This window comes from Manis javanica, chromosome 1 (genome assembly GCF_040802235.1).
Source record: "Manis javanica isolate MJ-LG chromosome 1, MJ_LKY, whole genome shotgun sequence".
NCBI classification, from domain to species: Eukaryota; Metazoa; Chordata; class Mammalia; order Pholidota; family Manidae; genus Manis; species Manis javanica.
Window position 1 is genome coordinate 189849179 of NC_133156.1, and position 15498 is coordinate 189864676.

The following is a 15498-nucleotide window of genomic DNA, read 5'->3' on the forward strand; positions in this document are numbered from 1 at the left end:
TTATGAACACTGTATCAACATTTTAAGAGTAAAATAAATACACAATTCTCCTGTTTATGTATATACAGTGCATTTTAAACTATTTTATTTTGTCTGTTTTTAAATATTTAAATCAAAAATACTAAAGATTAAAAGTCAATTATTTTTTACTGTCTGCTTAAACATGGTTTTAATTATTTTTGTTTACTTTCAGGAAATTGGAGATGGTGATTCTCTCAGAATGGTCCATTTCGGTTTGGTGTAAATAATAAGAAACTTTTTTTAACTTACAAAAGAAACCCACATTTCACATCTAAACTTTTTCATGGCCTGAACCAGATTAAAATCTTGTATGGATTAAAAAGAGGAAAGACAGTATGAATTACTTAAGAGTTTTAAGTTCAGAATATTTTCAATGTAAAGTTGTATTAGCTTCAAAACCATGCAGTATAACGGCAAAGTCATCCTAAGTAAAAGTCCCTAACTTATTTTCAATAATGTAAAATTTTGGAAGTTTCTTAAATTGTACATTATAAGATGCTCCAAAAGTATTTTAATTTAAACTTGGCTCTCTCAAGTACTTTAAAGATTCCCTCTTGTGATCTTGTTTACATTATTAGTTTGCATTATGAATAAAGTCTTTATTAAGCAAAATTTTCAGCCCAGATCCATTTTTAGGAGACAATTTCCCAAGGGTCTGTGGAAGTACTACTATAAGGCACTGACTGCCCCTTGAAATATAGGTACTGTCTCCTCTGGGCAAAGGACAAGCATTCTTGCTGCCTTTTATAAAAGATTTAGTTCCTCAAAGGAAAAACTGAAGGAACAAAACAGCAGTGGAATTACAGAACCCAAAAATGGACTAACAGGTACCAAAGGGAAAGGAACTGGGAAGGGTGGGTGGGCAGGGAGGGATAAGGGGGGGGAAGAAGAAGGGGGGTATTAAGATTAGCATGCATGGGGGGAGGGAGAAAGGGGAGGGTGGGCTGCACAACACAGAGAGGACAAGTAGTGACTCTACAACATTTTGCTAAGCTGATGGACAGTAACCGTAATGTGGTTGTTAGGGGGGACCTGATATAGGGGAGAGCATAGTAAACATAGTATTCTTCATGTAAGTGTAGATTAAAAATTAAAAAAAAAAAAAGAAAGAAAGAAAGAAAGAAAGAAAAGGGGGATTACTCCTTAACAGGATAAAACTATTGGTAAATCAAAGATCAACGCATGCTTTAAATATCCTTAATGTTGATCACTTAAAGGGTGTCAGATGATCAGCTATGGAGGTACTCTTTTCTGATAATATTCCTTTCTCTTAATTGAAAAAAAAAAAAAAGCAGTTACTGTGTGCTGACCTCCAATGAGTTCTGCACAGTGGTATAGAGGGCATGTCAAAGTGTGGGCAAAGGGTCTGTTTGTTTCTATGCAGAAGATCAAGGCCTAGCTTGGATACCCAGAAAATGAACTAAGATACGATATGAGGAGGAGCTTCCGGCATCAGCACTCTCTGGAGGACTTGTGCCGGGGGATAATCATCAAAAAGCCTCCACAGGGATCCGGACGATGCTGCGGTTGTGGCTGCATCCAGCCCACCATCTCCTGGACTTGCCATAGGAATGAGGAGGGAGATGTCTAGGCTGGCATGTGCATACAGTGAGACAACGAATTTGACCGGATCTGTACTGTTGGAACTCAACCAGGAGTTGGGAGGGGTGCAAGTTGTAGCACTCCAAAATCTCATGACTATAGACTATCTATGGTTAAAAGAACATACGGGATGTGAACAGATCCCAGAAATGGGCTGCTTTAATTTGTTTGATGGTTCAAGTACAGTTGGACAATATCCATCATATCATAGATAAATTTTCACAAATGCCTAGGGTGCCTAAATGGTTTTCTTGGCTTCACTGGAAATGGATGGTAATTATAGATTTGCTTTGTTTATGTCACCGTATTCCTATTATGTTAATATGTGTGTGCAAATTAGTTAGTAGTTTAAAACCTATACATACTTAAGGTACTCTACAAGAAGATATGTCAAAGAAATAATCAATCCTCCCATGTTTCCTTCATATGCTACATCTATAGCTTTTCTTCTTCCTTCCTAATTACAACCCTTAAATAGAATTCGTGCCTCATATCGAAGTTACCGAGTATCATAATTCCTCCAGGTGGTAAAGATACCTCGAGACAAGTGCTGGGCATAGAAGCCACAGGGCATAAATCTGCAAAGAAGTAAAAAGCTAACCTTTGCAAACAATATGGCTTCTCTCTCACTTACCAACTTTACATTTCCCTGTATGGCCCCGGAAGATGACTGGTTAGCCAGAGACAGGTAAGATTCCTCAAGGGAGGAACAACCTAAGACAGGCACAGTCGCAGGGGGGCCATCAGGTGAGAATTTGGGGATCAACAGAGGTGAGGCTCAGAACCTCACCCCCCCCCCTGCTTTGAGAGAAATCTTTTGCATCCGTGGATGTCTTGCTGCCCTTGTCTAGCCTGGATTAATACTTAGTCCATAGGCACACACCTGATCATCTGATCATCTACATTTGCCTTCTTACAGCACTAAACTATGTTTTCTACCTTTATCTTGCATCTACCTACCACTTCAGCATTTTATTAAAAATAAAAATAATAATAATAATAATAAAGGGAGAAATGTGGGATCAACATATAAATCAAGTACAAAAATCAAACGAATATTCATATTTGACCTGATTGTTTATAGGTCATAATGCATGATCAAAACCGAAAGTTTCTGTGATGAATGCCCTTGTACTGTTCACCATGTAAGAATTTATTCACTATGTAAGAATTCGTTCACCATGTAAGAACTTGTTCGTTATGCTTCAGAAGATTGGAGACTGACGAGAATTAGGCTTGAGATGGATTAATGATTGTACATTGAGCGTTGACCCCCCTATACTGAATTTTATTGTTGTTAACAACCATTTGATCAATAAATATGAGAGATGCCCTCTCAAAAAAAAAAAAAAAAAAGATTTAGTTCCTTACGCTTAGAGTTCCTATCCTTTACACAGCCCACTGAGTCTACACTGTTAGCTGGCTCTCTTCACATCACCCTGTAGGAATGGTGTTCAGGAGATCAGTGCCTTCTACCAAAATAACCTGATGATGTAGCTACCATTGCTACAATAAACTGCCCTTTGTCTCTGACCCAAGAGTCTCGGGTCTTCTACTAAGCTCAAACTGTAGCTAGGTAACTTGTTAGCTTGCAAGTGGGATAAAAATCAATCTCAGACCCCTCACAGTTCTTGACATCCATTCATTAGCATATGGCTTATGTTTTGTAATAGTAAATGTTTACAATAATCAACATCTTTTCCAAGTATTGCATGAGGTAAATTATGTATTTAAATCTTACTGAAAGATAATTAGATTGCAGACTTTTATACTTAAGATTTTTCTCCCCATTTCTAACTCAAAATGGATTTTTCTGTCTGCTACAGCTCTGGAGAAATTTTAGTAATACATAATATGTGAGTCATATTAAAAATAGATAGAGAGTCAACTGCAAATTATTGTTTTACTATTCCTAGTCTTTATCACAATAAACAAAACTTAATTTTTTTAAGAAAAATTACATTGAGAAAGATGTAGCTTTGACAAGATTGCAACATTTTCCTCAATTTTTCTAGTAACTAGTCATTAACCAAAAATACAAACCACATTTCCTGGTCTATCATACCTTTTGTTCATTTGATGACTGTCTTTACAACTAGGTAAGAGATCAGTAGCAAAGTTCAGCACTGACAACCTAGATGAAATGAATAAATTCCTAGAAACATACAATCTTCCAAGACTGAATCAGGAAGAAATAGAAATATTGAACAGACTGATTTCTAGTAATGAAATCAAATTAGCAATAAAAAACTCCCAACAAACAAAATCCAGAACCAGATGGCTTCACAGGTGAATTCTACCAAACATTTAAAGAGGAGTTAATACCTGTACTACTCAAACTATTCCAAAAAAATTGAAGAGGAAGGAAAGCACCCAAATTTATTCTATGAAGACAGAATCACCCTGATTACAAAACAAGAAAAAAATACTGTATAGAAAGAAAACTACAGAGCAATAATATCCCTAATGAACACTGATGCAAAAACTCTCAAGATATTAGCAAACCAGATTCAAAAATACATCAGAAATATCAGTCACCACAATCAAGTAGGACTTATCCCAGGGATGCAAGGATGGTTCAATATCTGCAAATCAATGTGATATGCCACATTCACAAAAGGAAAGAAGAATAAAAACCATATGATCATCTCAATAGATGCTGAAAAAGCATTTGACAAATTTTACCATGCATGCTAAAAACTCTCAACAAAGTGATCAAAGAGAGCACATATATCAACACAATAAAGGCCATATATAAGAAACACAGATAATATCATATTCAATGGCAAAAAAAGCTGATAGTTTTTTTCTCTAAGATCAGGAAAAAGACAAAGGATGCCCACTCTCCCCACTTCTACTCAACATAGTCCTAGAAGTCCTAGAAAACCAGAAAAATAAATAAAAAGCATCCAAATTGGTAAGGAAAAGTAAGATTGTCACTGTTTGTAGATGACATAATGACACTGTATATAGAAGACCCTATAGACAGCACAAAAAACTTTTACAATCAATAAATGTGTTGACAGATAGTTATTGCACTAATAGGGTAAGGATTTAATAAAATGGGTAACTGCTGAACCACTGTGTTATATACTTGAAACCAATATGTTGTATATCAATGATACTTCAATAAAAATAGCTGCAACAAAAATGGAGTGAGTTTGCTTCTAGAATAGACTGATCAATGAAATAGAAGAAGGAATGAGAAATAGGTCTAATTATATATAAGAATTTAATATATGACACACATGTTGGAAAATCAATGGGGAAAGTATGGATTGGTCAATAAATTGTACTGTGGCAGATACTGTTTGAAAAATTTTGTTCCTGTCACATTCTGTACCAGAACAAACCCCACTTGGATCTAAATTTTAAAAAGAATCAATAGCCTTTTTTTTGTTGTTATCATTAATCTACAATTACATGAAGAACATTATGTTTACTAAGTTCCCCCTTCACCAAGCCCCCCCCCCACATACCCCACCACAGCCACCAACCATCAACGCAGCAAGATGCCACGGAATCACTACCTATCTTCTCTGTGTTGTACCACCCTTCCCAAGCACTCCCCCACATTATATATGCTAATCATAATGCCCCCTTTCTTTTCCCTGCCCTTATCTTTCCCTTTCCACCCATCCTCCCCTGTCCCTTTCCCTTTGGTAACTGTTAGTCCATTCTTGGGTTCTGTGATTCTGCTGCTGTTTTGTTCCTTCAGTTTTTCTTTGTTCTTATACTCCACATATGAGTGAAATCATTTGGTACTTGTCTTTCTCCACCTGGCTTATTTCACTCCTCCATCCATGTTGCAAATGGTAGGATTTGTTTTCTTCTTATGGCCAAATAATACTCCATTGTGTATATGTACCACATGTTATTTATCCATTCATCTACTGATGGACACTTAGGTTGCTTCCATTTCTTGGCTATTGTAAATAGTGCTGCAATAAACATAGGGGTGCATCTGTCTTTTTCAAACTGTGCTGCTGCAAATAAAATGTTACATTTGCAAAAAAAACCCTTACATATTAAACAGTGTTCTATATTTAAATACTACTTTCACAATTATAATTTCATCCAAGTCCATTAGTCTCAAACCTGTGAGATAATCAGCATGAAGATAACTATCTCTGTTCAGCAGACAAGGACAGGGACTTGACAAAGACCACATAGCATGTGGCAGATCCCAGGTGGAAGCCCAGGTCTTTGGACATACAGATTGGTTCTTCCCACCAAGGCCTTCTCCTTTCAGTGGTATTATGCTGCTGGAGATTGGCAAGAAGGCTGAGGGGAGAGGGGCAAGTGGGAAGTGTTGGCTTTGCCCCTTTGAAGTAAGTGACATAGGTTAAACATAAAAAAATAATCAATAAATGAATTCAGTAAAGTCACAGAATACAAAATCAATGTACAGAAATCTGTTGCATTTCTATATACAAATAATGAGCTAGCAGAAAGAGACAGAGAAAATCCCACTTGTAATTGCATCAAAAACAATGAAATACCTAAGAATATATCTAACCAAGGAGGTGAGAGAGCTGTAACCTCAAAACAATAAAGCATTGGTGAAAGAAACTAAAGATGACACAAATAAATACAAAGCTATTCCATGCTCATGGATAAGAAGAATTAATATTGTTAAAATGGCCAACCTGCCCAAAGGAATCTATAGATTCAATATAATCCCTATCAAAATACCAATGACATTTTTCACTGAACTGGAGCAAACAATCCTAAAATTTGTGTGGAGCCACAAACATCCTGAATAGCCAAAGTAGTCCTGAGAAAGAAGAACAAGGCTAGAAATAGCACACTCCCTGATTTCAAACTGTACTACAAAGCTGTAGTGATCAAAACAGTTTGATACTGGCACAACAACAGATACATAGACCAATGGAACAGAATAGAGATAGACCAATACATAGATAGATACATAGACCAATGGAACAGATACATAGATCAACGAAACAGAATAAAGAAGTTAGGCAGTAGTAAGAATATATTATGCATGAAATCTGTAACAATGTCCATGATTTACAACTTGTGTTTTCCAACAGATCATATGATCAAATAATATATGACAAAGGAGGCATGAATATACAATGGGGAAAAGATAATCTCTTCAATAAATAGTGTTGAGAAAACTGGACAGCTACCTGCAAAAGAATGAAACTGGATCACTGTATAACACCATACATAAAAATAGACTCGAAATGGATTAAAGACCTAAATATAAGGCTTGAAACCATAAATCTACTAGAGAAAAGTACAGGCAGTAAACTCCTGAACATCAACTTTAGAAATTTCTTTCTAGGTATATTTCCCCAGGCAAGGGAAACAAAAGCAAAAATAAACAAGTGGTATTACATCAAACTAGACAGCTTTTCCACAGCAAAAAAAAAACAAAACAAAAAAATAGAAAGATAACCTACAGTATGGGAGAATATATTTGCAAATGATTTATCTGTCAAGGGGCTAATATCCAAAATACATAAAGAGCTCATTCAACTCAACACCAAAAAACAATAAAAAATGGGCAGAGGACCTAAACAGACATTTTTCCAAAAACATACAGATGGCCAACACACACATGAAAAGATGTTCCACATCACTAATCATCAGGGAAATGTAAATCAAAACTACAATGATCACTTCACAGCAGTCAGAATGGCTACTATCCAAAAGATAAGAAATACTAAATGTTGATGAGGATGTGGAGAAAAGGGAACCCTCTTACACTCTTGGAGGGAATGTAAATTGGTGCAGCCATTATGGAAAACAGTACGGAGGTTCTTCAAAAAGTTAAAAATAGAAATACCATTTGACCCAGGAATCCACTTCTGGGAATTCACTGTAGAAAGCAAAATAACTGATTCAAAAAGATACATGCACTCCTAGACTTATTGCAGCATTATACAGCAGCAAAGATAAGGAAACAACCAAAGTGTCCATCTATAGATGAATTGACAAAGAAGATGTGGTACATATACATGACGGAATTTTACTCAGCCATAAAAAAAAGAAGGAAATCTTGCCATTTGTGACAGCTTGGATGGACTGGGAAGATATCATGCTAAGTGAAATAAGAGAAAGACAAATAGCAAATGGTTTTATTTGTATGCAGAATCTAAAAAATAAAACAAACAAAAAAGAAATAGACCCCCCTTATATACTGACAACAGACTTTGATTACCAAAGGGGAGATGTCTAGGGGGATGCATAAAATAGGTGAAGGGGATAAATAGTACAAACTTCAAATTACAGAATAAATTAATTAGAGAAGTAGAAATATAGCATAGAGAATATAACCAATAACATAATACTTGGTATGGCAGTAATGAGCAACTATACTTACTATAGTGAACATTTACTAATATGTATATTATTATTGAATCACTGTTATATTTCTGAAACTAATATTATATAGCAACTATAATCCAATAAAAAAACAAAAATTTCAGTATTATTTCTTTGTATTTTGTGAGGGGACCATTGTCTATGATAGAAAATAAAGTTTTAAATAATATGTTAAGATAAAACATAGACATAAGTAAATTATTTTATTCTATATAATATTGAAAACTATAATAAATTTTCCAGTTATCTAGGTGAAAAATAGACAAAAGTTAGTTCTTAAACAAACTGCCATATTTCCCATACCTGTGGAAAAATTAACTCAAATATATAGAAAACCAAAGTTAGGCGGTAGTAAGAATATACTATGTGGGATTAAAGATGGCAGCATGAGAGGTGAGACAGAGGCTTCCCCTTAAAACTGCAGATAATATGAAAATATAATTAATATGACTAATCCTTAAAGAGCAACAAGAAAGGGCTGTGCCAAACTGCATACACCTGGAGAAAAGAGTAAACCTCATGGAACAGGGTTACGTACCAAAGTCATGGCCCAGTGGGACCCAAGCCCTTCCCCCATCCTGGCTCACCGGCACTTGGAAGAGAAGAAGAGTGGGGAGGGGAGGCCTGTAACTGCTGAATACCGAACTCTGGAGATCTACTCTGGGAGCACAAACCTACACTTCATGGTGCTTTCATGGTACTCTCCTCATTGGGGGGCTGGAAAGCTAAGACTGGCAGAATACCTGGAGAGACTGAGATTCCAGCCATTTGTGGAAACCAGGGATCCATATCCAGCTGCTGTGAGAGAAAAGAAAGGCAGGCAGTCTGAGAGACTTCCTAAAAGCAAGAGGGCTGCTAAAGGGGCAAGGATAGCACAGAGCTTACTGCTTAGGAGAAAGAACAGGTAGACAAAATTCTCTGGGTGCACACTACACAGCAGGTTGGGAACTTTCTCGATCTTCATGCGCTATAGCTCCCTGACTGGCTACACAGCTCGAAGGACCCCCTCTGTGATACATGGCCTACTGCACCTTTCTCCCAGCCAAGCCAACAGGCTCACAAACTGGCAAACCCTACCCTGGCATTAGGCTAGCCAGAGGGAAGCACCATCTACAGCAACTACAAATACAAAGCATAGAGGCTTATAACTCTGTGCTTGGCCCACTGGTTCTGGCAGTGCAGTGGAGACAGGCATAGCAGGCTGGAAGCAGGAAACAACTCTTTCCTCCCCTAGGCACCAATACCACTCCCCTGAACCCCTGACATTGCTTCAGGGGCTGAGAAGCTCCAGAGAGTAGAGCTCTAGTCACTAGAGGGTGCCATATACAAATATGAAATGCCAAAGAAACCTGGTTCAAAGTAAAATTTGAATACAACATCTGAGAAAGATTCAAATGAAATCTACCTCAGGAATCTTCCTGAAAGGGACTTAAAAATAAAAATCATTAACATGTTCATGGAGGTAGAGAAAAATATTCAAGAACTCAGGAATGAATTGTGATCAGAGATCCAATCATGGAAGAGCACAATGGAGGGTGTTAAAAGGAGATTAGATACAGAGAAGGAGACGATAAATGAAATAGAAATTAGAGAAGAGGAATACAAAGAAATTGAGGCACAGAGAAAAAAAAAGGATGTCTAAGAATGAAAGAATATTGAGAGAATTGGGTGACCAATCCAAATGGAACAATATTCACATTATAGTGGTACCAGAAAAAGAAGACAGAGAAAAAAGGGACAGAAAGTGTCTCTGAAGAAGTAATTGCTGAAAACTTCCCCATTCTGGGGAATGAGATAGTCTCTGAGGCCATAGAGGTACACTGATCTCCCAACACAAGGGACCCAAGGAAGACAACACCAAGACATATAGTAATTAAAGTGGCAAAGATCAAGGATGAGGACAGACTACAAAAATCAGCCAGAGGCAGAAATAAGATCACATACAAAGGAAAGCCCATCAAGCTAACATCAGACTTCTCAGCAGAAACCTAACAGGCCAGAAGGCAGTGTCATGATGTATTTAATGCAATGAAGCAGAAGGGCCTCGAACAAAGATTACTTTATCCAGCAAGATTATCATTTAAATTTGAAGGAGGGATTAAACAATTTGCAGATAAGCAAAAGCTGAGAGAATTTACCTCCCACAAACCATCTCTACAGTGTATTTTGGAGGGACTGGTATAGACAGAAGTGTTCCTAAGGTTAAATAGCTGTCATCAGAAGTAATAAAAACACATTAAAGAAAGTAGAACAGTTAATTATTAGGCAAATGCAAAATTAAATCAACTATTCCCAAAGTCAATCAAGGGATAGACAAAGAGTACAGAATATGATACCTAATATATAAAGAATGGAGGAGGAAGAAAAAGGAAGAGAAAAAAAGAACCTTTAGATTGTGTTTGTAATAGCATATTAAGTGAGTTAAGTTAGACTCTTAGACAGCAAGGAAGTTAACCTTGAACCTTTGATAACCACGAATCTAAAGCCTGCAATGACAATAAGTGCATACCTATCGATAATCACCCTAAATGTAAATGGAATGAATGCACCAATCAAAGACACAGAGTCACTGAATGGACAAAAAAATAAGACCCATCTATATGCTGCCTAGAAGAGACTCACTTCAAACCTAAAGACATACACAGACTAAAAGTGAAGAGATGGAAAAAGATATTTCATGCAACTATTAGGGAGAAAATAGCAGGAGTTGCAGTACTTGTATCAGACAAAATAGACTTCAAAACAAAGAAAGTAAGTCACAAGAGACAAAGAAGGACATTACATAATGATAAAGGGGTCAATCCAACAAGATATAACCATTATAAATATCTATGTGCCCACCATAGGAGCACCTACATATGTGAAAAAAATACTAACAGAATTAAAAGGGGAAACAGAAAGCAATGCATTCATTCTAGGAGACTTCAACACTCCACTCACTCTGAAGACTCTGAAGGACAGATCAACCAGACAGATAATAAGTAAGGAGACAGAGGCATTGAACAACACATTAGAACAGATGGACCTAACAGACATCTACAGAACTCTACACCCAAAAGCAGCAGGATACATATTCTTCTCAAGAGCACATGGAACATTTTCAAGAATAGATCAAATGCTAGGCCACAAAAAGAGCCTTGGTAAATTCAAAAAGACTGAAATTGTACCAACCAGTTTCTCAGATCACAAAGCTATGAAGATAGAAATAAAATATGCAAAGAAAATGAAAAATCCCACAAAAACATGTAGGCTTCACAACATGCTCCTAAATAACCAATGGATCAATGACCAAAAAGAAACAGAGATCAAGCAATATATGGAGATAAATGACAACAATAATTCAACACTGCAAAATCTCTGGGATGCAGCCAAGGTTGTGCTAAGAGGAAAGTATATTACAATACAGGCCTACCTCAAGAAAGAAGAACAATCCCATATAAGCAGTCTAAACTCACAATCAATGAAACTAGAAAAAGAACAACAAATGAGGCCCAAAGTCAGTAGAAGGAGGGACATAATAAAGATTAGAGCAGAAATAAATAAAATAGAGAAGAATAAAACAATAGAAAGAATCAATGAAAGCAGGAGCTGGTTCTTTGAGAAAATAAACAAAATAGATAAACCCCTAGCTAGACTTAACAAGAAAAAAAAAGAGTCTATACACATAAACAGAATCAGAAATGAGAAAGTAGAAATCAATACAAACACCACAGAAATACAAAGAATTATTAGAGAATACTATGAAAAATTATATGCTAACAAACTGAATAACCTAGAAGAAATGGACAACTTTCTACAAAAATACAACCTTCCAAGACTGACCCAGGAAGAAATAGAAAATCTGAAAATACCAATTACCAGCAACGAAATCGAATTTATAATAAAAATACTACCTAAGAACAAAACTCCTGGACCAGATGACTTCACTGCTGAATTTTATCAAACATTTACTGAAGACCTAAAACTCATCCTCCCTAAAGTTTTCCAAAGAGTAGAAGAGAGAATACTTCCAAACTTATTCTATGAGGCCAGCATCACTCTAATACCAAAACCAGGCAAAGACACCACAAAAAATTAAATTATAGAGCAATATCCCTGATGAACATAGCTACAAACATACTCAACAAAATATTAGCAAATCAAATTCAAAAATATATCAAAATGGTCATCCATCATGATCAAGTAGGATTTATTCAAGGGATGCAAGAATGGTACTATATTAGAAAATCCATCAACATCATCTACCACATCAACAAAAAGAAGAACAAAAACCACATGATCATCTCCATAGATGCTGAAAAAGCATTCAACAAAATTCAACATCCATTCATGACAAAAGCTCTCAACAAAATAGGTATAGAGGGCAAGTACCTCAACATAATAAAGGCCATATATGAGAAACACATAGCCAACATTATACTTAACAGTGAGAAACTGAAAGCTTTTCCTTTAAGATCGGGAACAAGACAAGGATGCCCACTCTCCCCACTTTCATTCAACATAGTACTGGAGGTACTAACCATGACAATCAGACAATACAAAGAAATAAAAGGCATCCAGATTGGCAAGGAAGAAGTTAAAGCATCCCTGTTTGCAGATAACATGATATTGTACATAAAAATCCCTAAAGAGTCTACTCCAAAACTACTAGATCTAATATCTGAATTCAGCAAAGTTCCAGGATACAAAATTAATACACAGAAATCTGTTGCATTCCTATACACTAATTATGAACTAGCAGAAAGAGAAATCGGGAAAACAATTCCATTCACAGTTGAATCAAAAAGAATAAAATACCTAGGAATAAACCTAACTAAGGAATTGAAAGACCTATACTCTGAAAACTACAAGACACTCATGAGAGAAATTAAAGAAGATACCAATAAATGGAAACACATCCCGTGCTCATGGGTAGGACGAATTAATATTGTCAAAATGGCCATCCTGCCTAAAGCAGCCTACAGATTCAATGCAATTCCTATCAAAATACCAACAGCATTCTTCAATGAACTAGAGCAAACTGTTCTAAAATTCATATGGAGCCACAAAAGACCTCAAATAGCCAAAGCAATCCTGAGAAGGAAAAGTAAAGCTGGGGGGATTATGCTTCCCAAGTTCAAGCTCTACTGCAAAGCCACAGTAATCAAGACAATATGGTACTGGCACAAGAACAGAACCATAGACCAATGGAACAGACTAGAGAGCCCTGATATAAACCCAACCATATATGGTCAATTGATATACAATAAAGGAGCTATGGACATAAAATGGGGAAATGACAGCCTCTTAAACAACTGGTGTTGGCAAAACTGGACAGCTACATGCAAGAGAATGAAACTGGATTATTGTTTAACCCCATACACAAAAGTAATCTCAAAATGGATCAAAGACCTCAATGTAAGTCATGAAACCATAAAACTCTTAAAAGACAACATAGGCAAAAATCTCCTGAATATAAGCATGCAACTTCCTCCTGAACGTATCTCCTTGAGTAAAGGAAACAAAAGCAAAAATGAACACATGGGACTACATCAAACTAAAAAGTTTCTGTATGACAAAGTACACCATCAACAGAACAAAAAGGCATCCTACAGTATGGGAGAATATATTTGTAAATGACATATCTGGCAAGGGGTTAACATCCAAAGTATATAAAGAACTCATATGCCTCAACACCCAAATAACCCGATTAAAAAATGGGCAGAGGATATGAACAGATAATTCTCCAAAGAAGAAATAAGATGGCCAATAGACACATGAAAAGATTCTCCACATCACTAATCATCAGGGAAATGCAAATTAAAACTACAATGAGATATCATCTCACACCAGTAAGGATGACCAGCATCTAAAAGACTAAGAACAAATGCTGGCAAGGATGTGGAGAAAAGGGAACCCTCCTACATTGCTGGTGGGAATGTAAGCTAGTTCAACCATTGTGGAAAGCATTACAGAGGTTCCTCAAAAACTAAAAATAGAAATACCATTTGACCTGGGAGTCCCTCTCCTTGGAATTTACCCAAAGAATACAACTTCTCAGACTCAAAAAGACATATGCACCCCTATGTTTATTGCAGCACTATTTACAATAGCCAAGATATGGAAGCAACCTAAGTGTCCTTCAGTAGATGAATGGATAAAGAAGATGTACATATACACAATGAAATACTATTCAGCTTTAAGAAAGAAACAAAGCCTACCATTTGCAACAACATAGATGGAGCTGGACATATTATGCTCAGTGAAATAAGCCAGGTGGAGAAAGACAAGTACCAAATGACTTCCCTTATTTGTGGAGTGTAACAACGAAGCAAAACTGAAGGAACAAAATAGCAGCAGACTCACAGACTCCAAGAAGGAACTAGTGGTTACCAAATGGGAGGGGAGTGGGAGGGCAGGTCGGGAGCGAGGGTGTATGGGGATTGAGAGGTATTATACTTAGTACTCATGGTGTGCGGGGTCACGGAGAAAACAATGTAGCACAGAGAAGGCAAACAGTGAATCTGTGGCATCTTACTACACTGATGGACAGTGCCTACATTGGGGTATGGATAGAGACTTTATAATATGGGTAAATGCAGTAACCACACTGTTTTTTCATGTGAAACCTTTGTAAGAGTGTATATCAATAATACCTTAATAAAAAATTTAAAAAGAATATACAATACATGAAATCTGTGACAATGTCCATGATTTATAACTGTTGTGTTTTCCAAATGTTGTGAACCTGGGGGTGTTTCTTAATTAAATATTCTGATTAATTGTTATTCCTGCTGTGCTACAGACTGGGAGGATTATGATTGAGTACCCCAGCTCTACAGTGAGAACAGTGGCCTAGAAAAAAACAGCTAGGTAGTTACCTGCACTAGCACTGACAGGTGTATAGTTTCTCCTTCAGGAATAGATCCTTGGGCTTTTCAACTATTCTCCAAAATTCTAAGATCTCAAATAATTTCCACAGTAGTTTATATTAGCTATGACAGGGTGCCTGATTATTAGAATAAACTGTGTTTGGAATACCTATGTCTAAATGGTTCTGGTTCATTAAAAACCAAAGAACCAAATCTAATGTAATACTTTCTTCTTAGCTGAGTATCTACATGTCAGTAAAGACAGGAGCTATCAAATTTACAAGTAATGTTATATTCTAAAACTACATTAATCAAATTACTTTAAAAATATAAAGACAGACATATAGACCAACATAACAGCATGGAGAGCCCAGAAATAAACCCTCACATATATAACCAAATGATTTCTGACAAGAGTGCCAAGACCACTCAATGGAGAAAGGACAGTCTCTTCAACATAAGGTGTTGGGACAACTGGATATTCACATGCCAAAGAATGAAGTTTGACCTTTATCTTGCACCATATACAAAAAACAACTCAAATAGATCAAAGAACTACATGTAAGACCTTATTTTTATAAAACTCTTAGAAGGAAACATGGAGAAAAGCTTAATTAACATGGGATATTGCAATGATTTCTTTGATAAGACATCAAAAGTACAAGGAACA

General features: G+C 36.4%; 1 protein-coding gene across 4 annotated transcripts in view; it reads left to right on the plus strand.

Annotated features, from left to right (window-relative positions):
• Nucleotides 1–4810, plus strand: part of WDPCP (WD repeat containing planar cell polarity effector) — a 405181-nt gene extending 400371 nt beyond the window's left edge. For 3 of the 4 annotated variants that reach the window (XM_036996612.2, XM_036996613.2, XM_036996617.2), the window contains one exon: nucleotides 194–866. In XM_036996612.2, the coding sequence (XP_036852507.2) occupies nucleotides 194–244 (51 nt within the window). In that variant the 3' untranslated portion in view covers nucleotides 245–866. Of the gene's footprint in view, nucleotides 1–193; nucleotides 867–1405 lie in introns of those variants that run through there. The other variant, XR_012121045.1, reaches the window with a different exon arrangement.
• The last annotated feature ends 10688 nt before the right edge of the window (nucleotides 4811–15498 follow it).